Here is a 14,682-nt window from a genome sequence, read left to right as displayed (position 1 = left end):
GCATTTTGTTATAATAATTGTTCATAATAATTTTGTCTGTTTGGACTAAATGTCAACACTTGTGTAGAATAAAAAAAATAAATAAAAATGCCATTTTAATGTAGTATGAATTAATGATTGAATGGGATTAGAATGTTGCAAGTAAGTTGCTGTAAAAACCCCACTGAAATGTGTAACAGTGTACTGAGCAATATACACTTTACACTGCCTACTAAAGTGCAGATGTCAACAGGGATAACTTTACATGTGAGAGGTCTATGGCAATAGCAAAAATGATGGCATCTGGTCAGATTTCTGTAGATTATAACAATATTATATAAATCATAAAATATTAAAATTGTTATTCACTTCGGCAGAAAGGCATATCTCCAAAAGCAGGATGAGGTATTCATTCCTTGAGCCATACCGACAACCATAACAAAGAGTCACATGATCCCACAGGTGAAGAAAGATAACCACCACAATTATCAGTGGCTGTAAGCATGGCACTTACTATTAGTTTTCCCCTCTTGGGTGATGACAGCATCAAAGAAACATGTTCAGGCCACATACAGTATTAAAAGACAAGGGCAGATCAAGGTTCCTTCAAGGATCAAGTATGTATATTTGATACTGAAAATTAATAGTGTTGACTACTATTTGTTATCAGTCAACTTCACAACTTGTCATCTGTGAAGCAATAATTCAATCTTGTTAAATTGTGGAAAAACGTCTCGAGCAAGTATTTTTGTTTTGTTAGACATAAAATACAATATATTACATACTGTAACTTTTTTTGATTTTTCAAATAACTTGTGGTGTTAAATTAATACAGTTCAGAATGACTGTGTGATTTCAAAAACATGCCAGTTAGTGCAGAGTGTAAAAACTGATACGAAAACAATCAATAATGTTTATCATCTATAAAATATGCATCATAATATTGAGGAAACAATGGGAGGTCTGATACTGTCTGTTAATTATTACTCTTTTGCAGATTTGAGTAGAGAAGCCAATGGACAACGGGACAGTCACAAACAGCATTCTCTTTGTGGAGGGACTGAAAGTTACACCTCAGTCTTCCTATCCTGTTTTCATCCTACTTCTCTTGGTTTATGTCTTTACAATGGGATGCAACATTGGACTTATTATCCTAATCTCAACTGAGAGGAATCTAAATCACCCAATGCATTTTCTGTTCTGTAACTTGCCAATGAATGATATAATTGGGACCTCTGTCATTTTGCCACGCTTACTGCAAGACATTTTAAGGGAACCCTCAGAGCGCTACATGACATATGTGGAGTGTGTTTTTCAAGCATATGTTACACACATATTTGCAACTGTAAGCCACACTTCACTAATGATCATGGCCTATGACAGATATGTGGCTATATGTAATCCATTGCGATACACAGCGATAATGACCAATAAAATGGTGGTTAAACTATCAGCATTAGCCTGGGGGTTGTCAGTACTTGCAGTGTCGATTCTGATAGGACTCACTGTCCGGCTGTCTCGCTGCAGATATAAAATTGAAAACCCTTTCTGTGACAATGCCTCACTGTTTAAACTGTCCTGTGAGGACAGTGTGGTTATTAATAATTTGTATGGACTATTTTCTACTGTTATTATCTTTACTTTTTCACTTGGGTCTGTATTCATAACATATGGAAAAATTGTGGCAGTTTGCAGAAGCAGGAAAAACGTCTCGGTTACGTATGTAACCCTCGTTCCCTGAAGGAGGGAACGGAGACGTACGTCAGTAGTGACCGACGAATTGGGATATCGCTTAGAGAGCCCTATCAGCTTCGTGTAAACTAAAACAAGCCAATGGAATTGGCGTGCGATATTTGCATAATGCGCACCGCCCCCGACAGGTGTATATAAATAGGAAGCAGATGCAATCGCACTCTGTTTTTCGCTGAGGAGACAACTGGTGTCCGCGCTACAGCGAGGGTACAGAAACTGTGGCGACGGGACGTACGTCTCCGTTCCCTCCTTCAGGGAACGAGGGTTACATACGTAACCGAGACGTTCCCTTTCAGTCGGTCACGTTCGACGTACGTCAGTAGTGACCGACGAATTGGGATCCCAACTAAAGCGCCACAGTTACGAAACCCCTTCCAGTGCCCAGCGCAAGCTCAGCCGCCCATAGCACCGGCTGGCGGTGAAGGGGCGAGCTTACACCGAGAGAGTCTACTGCTGTCTAACCACTACCCACTAAGTAAACTAGACACACTGGGGAAGCGAACCCGAAGGGACGCTGCGGAGACCACTACCTACCCAATGGGGGAGGAGTTTACGTGGGAATACACATATGGACTGGCCCGGGGGGCAGTACGCATATGGAGTCCCTGGGATGGCTCCACCTGGTTAGGGGGAGACTCATCTGACAGGTGACAGCAGAGCTGGCTCTGCTAAGGGAAAGACACGGACTCGGCCCGTAGGGAGTTTTAAACCGTGGAAAATACACATATGGGACCGCTCACGTAGAGGGGTCACGACATATGGGCCCCAGCCAACAGACAGCGTCAGCGACGGATGTAGGCCTGGCATCAGACACTCCGCAATGTCCGAGCCGAAGGGGGAGGCGGAGGAGCTCGACAGGGTTCGCCAAGCGGGGAACACGACTGGAGAGAAGTATGCACGTATCCGGCCAGTGGCGGGAATGGCATTGCAAGCCGACACTTAGAGTGGGTACAACACGTCTACCGACTAGTGGATGCGAGTACACGTGAAGATACCGGCTCTACACGTAGGCTATAAAACCTAGCGAACGTGTTGGGTGTCGCCCAGCCCGCAGCTCTACAAATATCTGTCAGCGAGGCGCCATGAGCCAGCGCCCAGGAAGAGGCCACCCCTCTGGTGGAGTGGGCTCTCAACCCGAGCGGGCAAGGCACGCCCTGGGAATCATACGCCAAGGCGATGGCATCCACTATCCAGTGGGCCATCCTCTGCTTGGAGACAGCCTTTCCCTTCTGCTGGCCTCCATAACAGATGAAGAGCTGATCTGAGGTCCTGAAGCTTCGCGTTCTATCCACGTAAACGCGCAGAGCGCGGACGGGACAGAGCAAAGCTAGGGCTGGGTCTGCCTCCTCCGAGGGCAGCGCTTGCAGGTTCACTACCTGATCTCTGAAGGGAGTGGTAGGAACCTTGGGCACGTATCCAGGCCGGGGTCTCAGAATAACGTGAGAATCACCGGGCCCGAATTCTAGGCACGTTTCGTCGACCGAAAATGCATGCAGATCCCCTACCCTCTTCAGGGAAGCCAATGCAACCAGAAGAACCGTCTTAAGAGACAATAGTTTCAGGTCGACTGATTGCAAAGGCTCAAAGGGATGACCCCGGAGAGCTGTGAGAACCAGGGTCAAATCCCAAGAGGGTACGGAGGAAGGGCGAGGAGGATTTAATCTCCTCGCTCCCCTCAGGAATCTGACGATCAGATCGTGTTTCCCCAGGGACTTACCCTCAACTGCGTGGTGATGTGCGGCGATAGCGGCAACATACACCTTCAGGGTGGAGGGAGACAGCCTTCGCTCCAACCCTTCTTGCAGGAAGGAAAGCACGGATCCGACCGAACATGATCGGGGGTCCTCTCGGCGAGAGGCGCACCATTCGACGAACAGGTTCCACTTCAACGCATAGAGACTCCTAGTGGAAGGAGCTCTAGCGGAAGTGATGGTGTCTACAACCGCTTGCGGGAGATCACTCAGAACCTCCGCATCCCGTCCAGGGACCACACGTGGAGGTTCCATAGGTCGGGACGCGGGTGCCACAGGGTGCCCCGTCTCTGAGTCAGGAGGTCCTTCCTCAGAGGAATCGGCCAGGGAGGGGCTGTCGCGAGGAGAATGAGGTCTGAGAACCAGGTCCGAGTGGGCCAATACGGAGCCACTAACAGAACCTGCTCCCCGTCCTCCCTGACCTTGCACAGGAGTTGTGCGAGAAGGCTCACTGGGGGAAACGCATATTTGCGCAGACCCGGGGGCCAGCTGTGTGCCAGGGCATCCGTGCCGAGCGTGCCGCCGGTCAGGGAATAAAACCACTGGCAGTGGGCAGTTTCCGGGGAGGCAAACAGGACTACCTGGGCCTCGCCGAAACGCTGCCAAATCAGCTGGACCGCCTGGGGGTGGAGCCGCCACTCGCCCGCAAGTGGAGGCTGCCGTGACAGCTCGTCGGCTGCACGGTTGAGCACACCTGGGACATGAGTGGCCCGAAGGGACCTCAGATACTTCTGACTCCACAACAAGAGATGGCGGGCGAGTTGCGACATGCGACGGGAGCGTAGACCACCTTGACGGTTGATGTACGCAACGGCCGCAGTGCTGTCTGAGCGGACTAGAACGTGCTTGCCTGACAACAGCTTCTTGAAGCGGGCCAGCGCAAGACGTACCGCTAGCAACTCGAGGCAATTGATATGCCAATGCAGCTGAGGCCCCGTCCAAAGACCTGCCACTGCATGCCCGTTGTACGTGGCCCCCCATCCCGTGGCAGAGGCATCTGTGGAGACCACAGCGTGCCTGGACACTTGTTCGAGGGGTACTCCGGCCCGCAGGAACGAAGGGTCCGACCACCGGACAAGGGTGCGACGGCAGCTCGGTGTCACGGGGACACGGAGCGTGCCGCACTGCCACGCCCATCTCGGGACCCGGCCGCGGAGCCAGTGTTGAAGCGGTCTCATATGAAGCAATCCGAGCGGCGTGACCGCGGCTGCAGATGCCATATGCCCCAGGAGCCTCTGAAAATCTTTCAGTGGAACCGCTGTCCTGCGCTTGAGCGAACTCAGGCAGTTCAACACCGACTGGACGCGCGCCTCGGTGAGACGCGCAGTCCGTGCAACCGAGTCTAGCTCGAGACCGAGATAAGAGATCCTCTGCCCGGGGGCGAGTTTGCTCTTGTCCCAGTTGACCCGAAGACCCAACCGGCTGAGGTGAGCTAAAACCATGTCCCTGTGTTCGCACAACTGCTCTCGCGAGCTGGCCAGGATCAGCCAGTCGTCGAGATAGTTGAGAATACGAACGCCCTGTTCCTTGAGGGGAACAATGGCCGCCTCCGCAACCTTCGTAAAGACGCGGGGTGACAGGGCCAGCCCGAAGGGTAGGACTTTGTACTGATATACTGATATAGGAAGGGTCTGTGTCGAGGCAGAATCGAGACATGAAAGTACGCGTCCTTCAGGTCTATTGCTGCAAACCAATCCCGGGACGGACGCATTCGAAAATGCGTTTCTGCGTGAGCATCTTGAACGGCATCTTGTGAAGATACCGGTTCAGGACGCGCAGATCCAGGATTGGCCGTAGCCCACCACCCTTCTTTGGTACAATGAAGTAGGGGCTGTAGAACCCCGACTTCATATCGGCTGGAGGGACCGGCTCGATTGCATCCTTCGCCAGGAGGACAGCAATCTCCGCCCGGAGAACAGGTGCACTGTCCAACGACACCTGAGTGAAGTGGACACCCCTGAAAACCGGGGGACGCCGGGCGAACTGAATCGCATAGCCGAGTCTGATAGTGCGAATGAGCCAGCGGGACGGGCTGGGAAGCGTGCTCCACGCCTCCAGACTCCGAGCCAGCGGGACCAAAGGCACCACAGACGCACCGGGGGTGGGGCAGCAAGGCAGAGAGGGACCCGACTCGGACGGCATGGGAGCGGCCCGGAGTGAGGTCGGACTCTGCGAGGCAGCAGTGCGAATGGGAGACGGCGCACGGGACGCGGTCTGCGCCACCACACTGTCGCCTACTGGCGAAATGGGAGGGGGTTGCGAGTGGCGAGGCGGGGCCTGGCACACTGGCAAACGCGCCCTCTTGTGACCTGGAGTTTGAGGAAACTGCTCTTTTTGTGGCAAAGTGGGTACCGCTGGACTCCGGAGAGCCAGCGGCGGTAGATGGACAGACGCCACAAAATCCCCCCGGCCCTCCTCCGGGGGTGGGAGAGCAGATGGAATACTCTCCCGAAGGGCAGGAACCTTCCGCTCCAGGTCGCCCGTCTCAGGGCCGAGTTTTCCCCGACCGCTTGCCACCTGGCTTGGCAGAGACGGGCTGGGCACCACGTCCGCGACCGGCACCCTGCTGTTTGGCTGGTGTAGGCTGCTGCTTTGCCGACTTAGCAGGGGCGGAGGAAGACGCAGGCGGGCGCCCTCGGCGACGAGCGGGCTGAGGCTGAGCCACGGGCGGCTGGGTGGAGGCAGCAGCGGACCGCCGTGGCATGACATGTCTGATAGCCTCAGCCTGCTTCTGTGCAGCGGAGAACTGTTGGGCACAGCTCTCCACCGCGTCGCCGAAAAGGCCGACCGGAGACACGGGGGAATCCAGGAACCGATGTTTGTCGGTCTCCCTCATGTCTGCCAAGGTCAGCCAGAGGTGGCGTTGCTGGACTACCAGAGTAGACATCGCCTGGCCAACAGAACGCGCTGTCACCTTCGTTGCCCGGAGGGCAAGGTCAGTGGCAGCGCGCAGCTCCCCAAGCAGCTGTTGGTCAGGACCTTCCTGGGGCATCTGCGACAGCGCTTTTGCCTGATAGACCTGCAAAAGGGCCATCGCGTGCAGGGCAGAGGCAGCCTGCCCACAGGCACTGTAAGCTTTCTCAGTCAGACCGGCTGAGAATTCACAGGCCTGGGACGGGAGACGCGGCTCACCGCGCCCGCCAGCGGCCGTTGGACACAACTGCATCGCAACAGACCGCTCGACTGGCGGGAGCTTCGCGTACCCCCTGGCTTCCCCGCCGTCCAGGGAGGTGAAGGCGGACGAGGGACCAGGCCCTGTACGAGCCCCATACAGAGCTTGCCAAGACCTGGTCACCTCATCGTGTACTTCCGGGAAGAAAGGCATTGGGGCGGGACGCTGGATTTGACCAGCGCGACCCCCCCCAAGTACCAATCGTCCAACCGAGATGGGCCGGGACAGGGTGGAGGGTTCCACTCAAGCCCGACGCACAAGGCGGCCCGGGAGAGCACAGCCGTGAGCTCGGGATCCGACTCGGGCCACGCTACCGTCCCGGGCGGCAGCGCGTCCGGATCTTCCTCCCCCGAGGACTCAGGCTCACCTTCCGATGCAGCAGTCGACATCCGATCCGCCGCCGGCACACCAAAGGTAACGGCTGGACAGTCCGTAGAGGGCCCAGCGGAAACCAACGGTGGCACGATGGGTTGCGGTGCTGATGAGGCGGCAGGGGCCCGAGGAGCGTTTCCGCTCGGCGGGGAAGCCCTGACCGTAAGCCTCAGGTCACCCTTCCTATACACCGCCGAACCGTCATTCCGGCCCGGGCCGGAAAATACGGTCGAACGGGGCACAGGGGAGGGGGCCCCCGCTTCCTGAGACTTCAGGAAGGAGAGTCTCGACCTCAGCACCGCGATAGTCATGTTCCCGCAATGGGAACATGAACCATTCACAAAAGCTGCTTCAGCGTGCTGAATGCCCAAACACGAGATGCAACGATTGTGCCCATCAGCAGGGACCAGGGAACGACCGCACCCATTAACGCACAGACGAAATGACATACTGTCAGGGTTCGTCTGTAAAGCTCTTTTAGAAGGGGAAAACAGTCAACTCGCTCGTGCCGAAGCACACAGGGAGTGACGCGATGTGCCAGGTACACCACTCCCTGGACACACCGAGGAACCGGCCCAAATCGCAACACACACACTTTCACTCTAGGCGTGTGCTGTGAAAACAGCAGTTGAGAGCTATAGCTCGGATCCTCGGGAGCTCGCGACCTCGCTGTAGCACCGTCACACCGGCACACACGGCTTGCTGTGAATCCTCTTCGAGGCAGTTTAGTTCACACAAACAGTCTTCTTAAACAGGACACCACTGAATGGCTCCGAAGCGAAAGACAGAGTGCGATTGCATCTGCTTCCTATTTATATACACCTGTCGGGGGCGGTGCGCATTATGCAAATATCGCACGCCAATTCCATTGGCTTGTTTTAGTTTACACGAAGCTGATAGGGCTCTCTAAGCGATATCCCAATTCGTCGGTCACTACTGACGTACGTCGAACGTGACCGACTGAAAGGGAACAAAACACTCAACAGTAAAGCCATAAAAACATGTGGCACACACATAGCTGCATATATAATCATGTTTGTTTCTTGTGCCACTATGGTTTTTCTCCATCGTTTTCCAGAATACTCTGAAAACAGGAAAATAGCTAGTATAATGTTCCATATTGTACCACCAGGACTAAATCCTTTAGTATATGGTTTACAAACCAAAGAGATAAGACAAAAGACGGTTAAACTTTGCTGTAGATACAAAGTTAATGTAAAGTGATTTTTTTTTTTCTTATGGAAAAAATACTTTCATAAATATCTTGCTGAGGTCTACTTTGAACTTAAACTAAAAATAATGATCTTTTTTCTAACTGATTAACATTTAACATCTAACTCAATTTAAAGAAATAACAATTTGTCTATAACAGCTGGTTAATTTCTTTAAAATATATTTTTTCATCTATTTTCACTCTGTCTCTTATGAATAGATTCTGAAACTGTAAAAAGAAAGTTTACACATTCACAGATATTTAGACATTTTAATTTTAAATGATGTCTCAGAACATTATTTTGCAAAACCAAGAAGCTTCTATCCATTCTAACCATTTTTGTCAGTCTTTAGTTTTTACAAATGCTGAGTTGGAGATTTCCCTCAGAGATCAATAAAATGTGTTTATGTAATTGTGGCATGTATTTACCAAACTATGTTTAAACTATTGTTCAAACTCATGTCTAAAAGAATGGTCTCATTAGTATCTTTGTAAAATCACTAATGACACATATATTCTCAGATCATTCAGGGTCTTTAGTTACAACTTTACAAATTCAAAAACATATCTTGAAATATCTCCTCACAGTTATGAATCACACATATACTGTATAAAACACAACAAATGATACATGGTCTAGGCTCATTCTTGTTTAAATGTTTGACAAGAACATGAAATATAGTTTCACAACCACTCACAACCTCAAATAGGGCCTCATTCTCTGTAGGGGTGTAATTTTAGGCACTTTGATAATACCAGCTATAGTGAAAGTTTAGTTCCCTTTCGAAACGGAACTCGCATTGCGTCCTAGAATGCTAATGGGGAATGCATCCGCAGGAACCGGTGTCTGAACGCTATCAAATCACACCAATCGTATTGGCCAGCGACAGCTTATGACGTCACTGCTAGTGCGACCCGAACGCATGTAAGGGGTGCCTAGAGAACAAGGCCGTTTCTCAAAACCAAGTTTGCAAACTTCGGACTCGTGTCCTTGGTAGTTAGGACTTGGCAAGTTCGACTCAGGAGAACGAACTCCCATGGACGGGAGAACACAAGTCCGGTGATTCTGCAAATGGAACAGCAGCGTTCTTGATAACGTCACTTAGCTCGCTCTGGCTTCTCCGGTTATCTCTTTATGTATATTTTAGCCAACAATAAAACGAAATTTGTTATAAAACACCACTCTGCCTCTTTTTGTTTTATTTAAAAAACAAATAAAAACATATTAATAGTCTCAGGCAACGAGTGATTGATTATCTGCAATGTGCATATATTTATAACAAAACAAAATATTAAACAACCCTGCCTCTTTTCGTATATATTTCAAAAATATTAAATGTAATAATATTTGTGCATACTCTGATTAACTTCACTGTAATAAAATGAAATAGGCTATAACATAAAACAAAACCATGTCTCTATTTGTTTTATGTCAGTAATGATCAATAATAGCCATTATAAAAGGTAAGAATATACAATAAGAAATAAAGCAAACAATTCAGTCAAGCGTACAAAATCAGCGCTTTAATAGGATACAAAAGTTAAATAATATATAAAGTTATGAAACGTCACGTTGCCCTCAGCCAAAACGGAGCCAGCGGCAAACGTCAGAAGGACTAGCCGAGGTAAGGCTGCTCTCGGCTGGGCACATGAGCGCTGAGCGTCCGGTGATCGCCTGGATCTCACAACTCCGACAACAAGATCAATTGTCAGAAAGGCGCAATCTTTATCAATAAACCACAAATTTGAGCTTTAAACCAGCACATTCTCGCCTGAAAAACTCTTAAAACTACATATCATGACATAAAAACAGTAATATGTTTAAATTATGCGGGGTTTCTCCTTTACAATAGAGTGCCCCAGGGATGACGCGTTTTTGTAGGCAAAATCCGGAAGCGAGTTAGCATTTTAGGACTTCCGGTTCTAACGCCGTCAAGTCTATGGGTTTTTTTAATGGGTTTTTGATAAATCTCCTGAAATAAGGTCTGTGGTTAACAAAGCCTCTAAATACTTTCACGTTTTGATCTATGACATAAAACACACCAGTTATAACCCACTTGTGATTTTTTTAAACTTTTACTGTGTCTTAAAATCGGCGGTTGCTAACAAATTGCTAAAAGGGACTACTTCCTTTGGCGGGGACTTTAGACGTCATCATTAAAAACGGGACATTTGAACAGCATTTCTCATGAAAAAGTGGATAAGTATTAATAACAGCGCAGATCATAATCAGCGAGCATGTTTTTAAATAAAGTTGTTTTCTAAATAAAGTTTGAGGAAGCTTGGTGGTGACGACGTTGATCCGCGATCATGGTGTGCTGTAGTCCGTTTATAGCCTACTGTTAGCCTTTTATATCTGACGACTTTATTTAGTCTTCAAAATCTATAAATGTTGTGTTAACTTGTAAAGATTATCTTGATAGACAAAACGTGTAAGTGTCATAACCCTTTGTTAAACACAGAGCTTATTTTCTGCGATTTTCCAAAAGTCTATGGGAAAAATGCCTAGGCTTTCAACCGAGGGAACCCGTGCGCCGCTAACTTCCGGGTTGGCCTACAAAAACGCGTCATCCCTGGGGCACTCTATTGACGCTTGCTAGTTAGTGTGAGATGCATTCTGGGATACCTGGCTGTCTCAAGTCTGCACAAGTCACCTCTCAATGCATCCTCGATAAAAGGGGCGGATCAAGAACACATCCGGGAATTTGAACTGAACTTGGCTAGATGCGAACTTTGAAATGGAACAGTACTTGGACAGCGACTGATGACGTTTCACAAGTCCACAAGAACACAAGTACAGACAAGTACGCATATACTCTTTGCGTCTTCAGGGACTGTTTTGTCTAATGCTGTTCAAACACTGTTCTAGGTAAAAATGGCTTTTTTAAGCAGATGTTTCAAGCGGTGTATACATCCGTGTCTTAGTTATTTGATGCTTGATGACACTCATGACTTGTGCGTCCTTTGTTAGAGCATGCATGTTCAGTACTTGAGAGTGCTTTACATGTTTTTGTAGAGCTTTCACATTGAGGAACCTCCACTTTCGTTTGTTTCTCTTCCTGTGGGTAGAGAGACAATCTTTTGTGCTCGATGTGCACAGAAGAAGTTCGACTGAAGTGTTTGTATGTGTTTATTTCGTATGCTTCAGCGGCTGACGAGAGTGTTGTGCTGGTTTGAGTTTCTTACACTTAATCACACACATTACTTGTGCATTGGCGAGGAGCACGCGCATTCAGTTTTTGAGGAAACTGTGTGTGTTTCCCATGGCAACCCCAGTCGAGCATTGCTTATCTGCACCCGCATATAGGAGCCTTTCTTTCCCTTTTGATCTCCGTTTTGAGATCGACAGGGCATGGAAGAATCTGTTTTTTTCCCGCATCTGTTTACATCAGCATGTAATTCATACAGATTTCAAAGCTCTGGTCCTGCTCATATATGACAGGACATATGCGGCATACCCACCCTAACCCCTGTTGTGGAAATTTTAATTTTTCATATGCTTTTTACCTGTATTGTGAAATATGATGCTTATGGAACATGGTATGATGTTGGCTTAAGTGGTAATGTTTAACATAGTGTTAACATAGATGTTAGAAATAGAAAGAGCAAGATATGTGTAATGACTGAGGCAAATCAGACACAATTATTGGTTAGTTAACCAATAGTTTTAAGCTCACTCTGGAGTCTGTCCCCATCCCCCGGGAAGTTTTCAGTTACAAGTTTATTGCGCTAAGGAATGTGGTTGCCGCATGGAGAACAGAGTAGAGACACAGAAAATCTGCATCTTCCCTGCATTTTCCACACAGAACACAGACTCTATGGCATTAATGTATAGACAGACTGTGCTATAAATGATTCCTTCTCAGGAAATGGTATCCATTATTACTGATGTTGTATTGTACTCATTGTATTTACATGTTTGATGATTGTTAAATGTTATGACCTGCACGGTAACTTCAATCATGCCATGTTTAGTGTCTATACGTTCGTAGCGGGAAGATTTAAATGTTTGTGTATGCGGTACATCCATACCTGTGCAACACATCAGTATTAAAAGAATATTTAATAGTTCTGATTCAAGAACTCAGCTTGTTAATCTTTCTGGGTTGTAAAAGCCCTGACAGGAGGGGTGTTGCCACCCAGAATTACAACATCTTCATTGGTCCGGTCAACAACTGAGAGGTGTGACTTTGACCAAAGGTTAAAAACCAGTGAACAGTGCCACTCCCTCTCTTTTTTTTTTTCTCCTTGCTTCTGAACGACCGAATCGATCTCCTTGCGGCCGGCCTAGGGTAGTACAGTACAATAAGAAATATTATTTTTCCATAACTTGGAAATTGACATTTCTTAGAATTAATAAACAATCAACACTGAGCGTTCACTGGACGAACAGGTTAACTGATTGTAATGTTAATTTTAATGTAGCTACGTCCAGTTAATCTGATTAATGGATTTGCATATTCATAATTAATCATAATTAATAATCATAATGAGTTATGAATAATTATTAATATTTCCCCTTTGAGTTAATTTTCGCTACATATGGTATGGGGACATGCAAGATGTATGTTAAAAAACATGTCTGTGCTAACAATGTGTGGAAAGTTACAGCCACTAAGGGATGTTCCAAATATGGTAAAAGGACAGAGGCTTCGGCCTTGGAGGTTAGAGATATAAAAGTGAGGGGAAGCTTTCGTTCTTGGTCTTACACTCTGCAGCTACTTGTGTTTCTGTATGACCTGTCTGACCTTTCTTGCAAGAAATAAAAGCTTTAAAGACAATTGGACGTGTTTGTCTCTTAACCAGTAGAGTCGGAGTTGATTATTTTATGCCACAACAATTGGTGTCAGAAGTGGGATTCCTTGGATGTGCCTTTTGGACCCAAGAGCGGACGGTGACTGATCATCCTGGACTTAATAGTAGTCTCAGCCCTACCCCGAATAGATTAAGGGATGAGGGGCCGACCGCCAGGGTCCAGAGGGGGACACCACTGGAATCAGAAAACGAACCCAGGTGGCTACACGACTCTCTGGTAAGAGATACATTTAAATTTTATGGGGAATTAAGACTAAGTGTGATTTGGTAAAATTTGGAAGATTAGGAAACAGGAAAAATTGAAAAATTTGTGATTTAAGTGATTTAAATATGAGTTTATGTGGGTAAAATAAGTTTTTGAATAGAAAAAAAAAAGGGGAATTTATGATTTGAAAATTATAATTAGGAAACAGGACAAACCATTGTGGCGACTCTGACTGACTCTGTGGTCGTGGTCCGGGGGGTTTTGGGAATTGAGGTCGGCTGCTGTAGAAAATTTCCGGGGAGAAATTTTGAGCTGTACCAGGTGAGCTGGAGCAATCTGTGGGAAAGGAAATCCCGAGAGGCAGATCGCGCCAGGCTTTATGACGCATCTTTTTTTTAACATCATAAAGAAAGAAGCAGTGCGATCAAGAGGTTCCTAAAACTGACCACGTTTGGGTAGTAAGAGCACTTTCCAAGGTGGAAGATTTGCAATCGCGATACCTGTTACCGATTTTGGGGTAAACAATCGGCGATACCTGTTACCGATTTTGGGGTAATAAATCTAGGCTGGATCACACTGAAAAAATTTTGGGATTGAGCCCAACTACAGACGAGGTTGCTGTAGGTTATATATTTGTAAAGGTGTGACAGTCTGAGTGCTCGAGTCTATAGTGATCTGAGCAGAGAGGCTCAACCCGTCCAATTTTGGGATAAAAATTGGATCTGGAGGAGACGTCCACCAGATTATTAGGTGCGCACCGAAAGGAAAGCCACGGGAGTCAGAAAAGGAGAACCAAAATGGGGAATCCCAGAGCAAGCTTGCAAAAAGTGTGTGTCTAGGGGACATTGATAAATTAATTAAGTATCACGATTTCCCAGCAGAAGGGACATTAAGTGTAACTCGGCTCACAATGAGAAAAGCTGATGTAGAGGCAGGAAATCAGGTGAAAGCGGGCTGCTGGAAAAGAAAAACGATACGAACGAAAGAAAACACGATAAAAACGAAGGAAAAGTTAGTTAAGTATTGTGATTTCCCAGAAGAGGGAACGTTGAGTGGTCATAAGACTTAAGGTCGTAAGGGAATGAGTTGAAGAGAACTGCGATTTGGGGATGTTGTGTTTGTGTGAGCGCGGTGTGTGCGTGTGAAATGTAAGCAGACAATAGATTGTAGGCTAGACGAAGCAGACAGAAGGGAAAGAAGGTAAATATAGAAAGAATTGGCATGTAGGGAAAGAAGGTTAATGAACGTAACTTTCAAAAAAAATTTGTTTATTCATCCATTAAATGGATGCATGACATTAGATGTCTAGAGAACTACAATCTATATAAGAATGGTGAAAGGAGAAAGCAGCTATAAGGCTGTCAGTCCAACCAAGTAGTAGAAATATGATTAAAATAATATTGTGGTTCTGCAAAACAATAGA

At 47.3% G+C, this 14,682-nt stretch overlaps 1 protein-coding gene across 1 annotated transcript; it reads left to right on the top strand.

The window, feature by feature from the left end:
• Positions 1–994: 994 nt before the first annotated feature.
• On the top strand, positions 995–8,250 carry LOC125252916 (olfactory receptor 8U9-like). Its single transcript, XM_048166590.1, has 3 exons — positions 995–1,676; positions 3,007–3,012; positions 7,994–8,250. Exons 1-3 carry the CDS (start codon positions 995–997, stop codon positions 8,248–8,250), a joined length of 945 nt encoding a protein of 314 aa, XP_048022547.1.
• The last annotated feature ends 6,432 nt before the right edge of the window (positions 8,251–14,682 follow it).

This window comes from Megalobrama amblycephala, linkage group LG18, assembly GCF_018812025.1.
Source record: "Megalobrama amblycephala isolate DHTTF-2021 linkage group LG18, ASM1881202v1, whole genome shotgun sequence".
Lineage (NCBI taxonomy): Eukaryota > Metazoa > Chordata > Actinopteri > Cypriniformes > Xenocyprididae > Megalobrama > Megalobrama amblycephala.
This window is presented reverse-complemented; position numbering and strand designations above follow the sequence as displayed.

What these genes read in the sequence shown, in the direction of transcription:
- LOC125252916 (XM_048166590.1), top strand. Translation starts at nt 995, where the DNA reads ATGGACAACGGGACAGTCACAAACAGCATTCTCTTTGTGGAGGGACTG.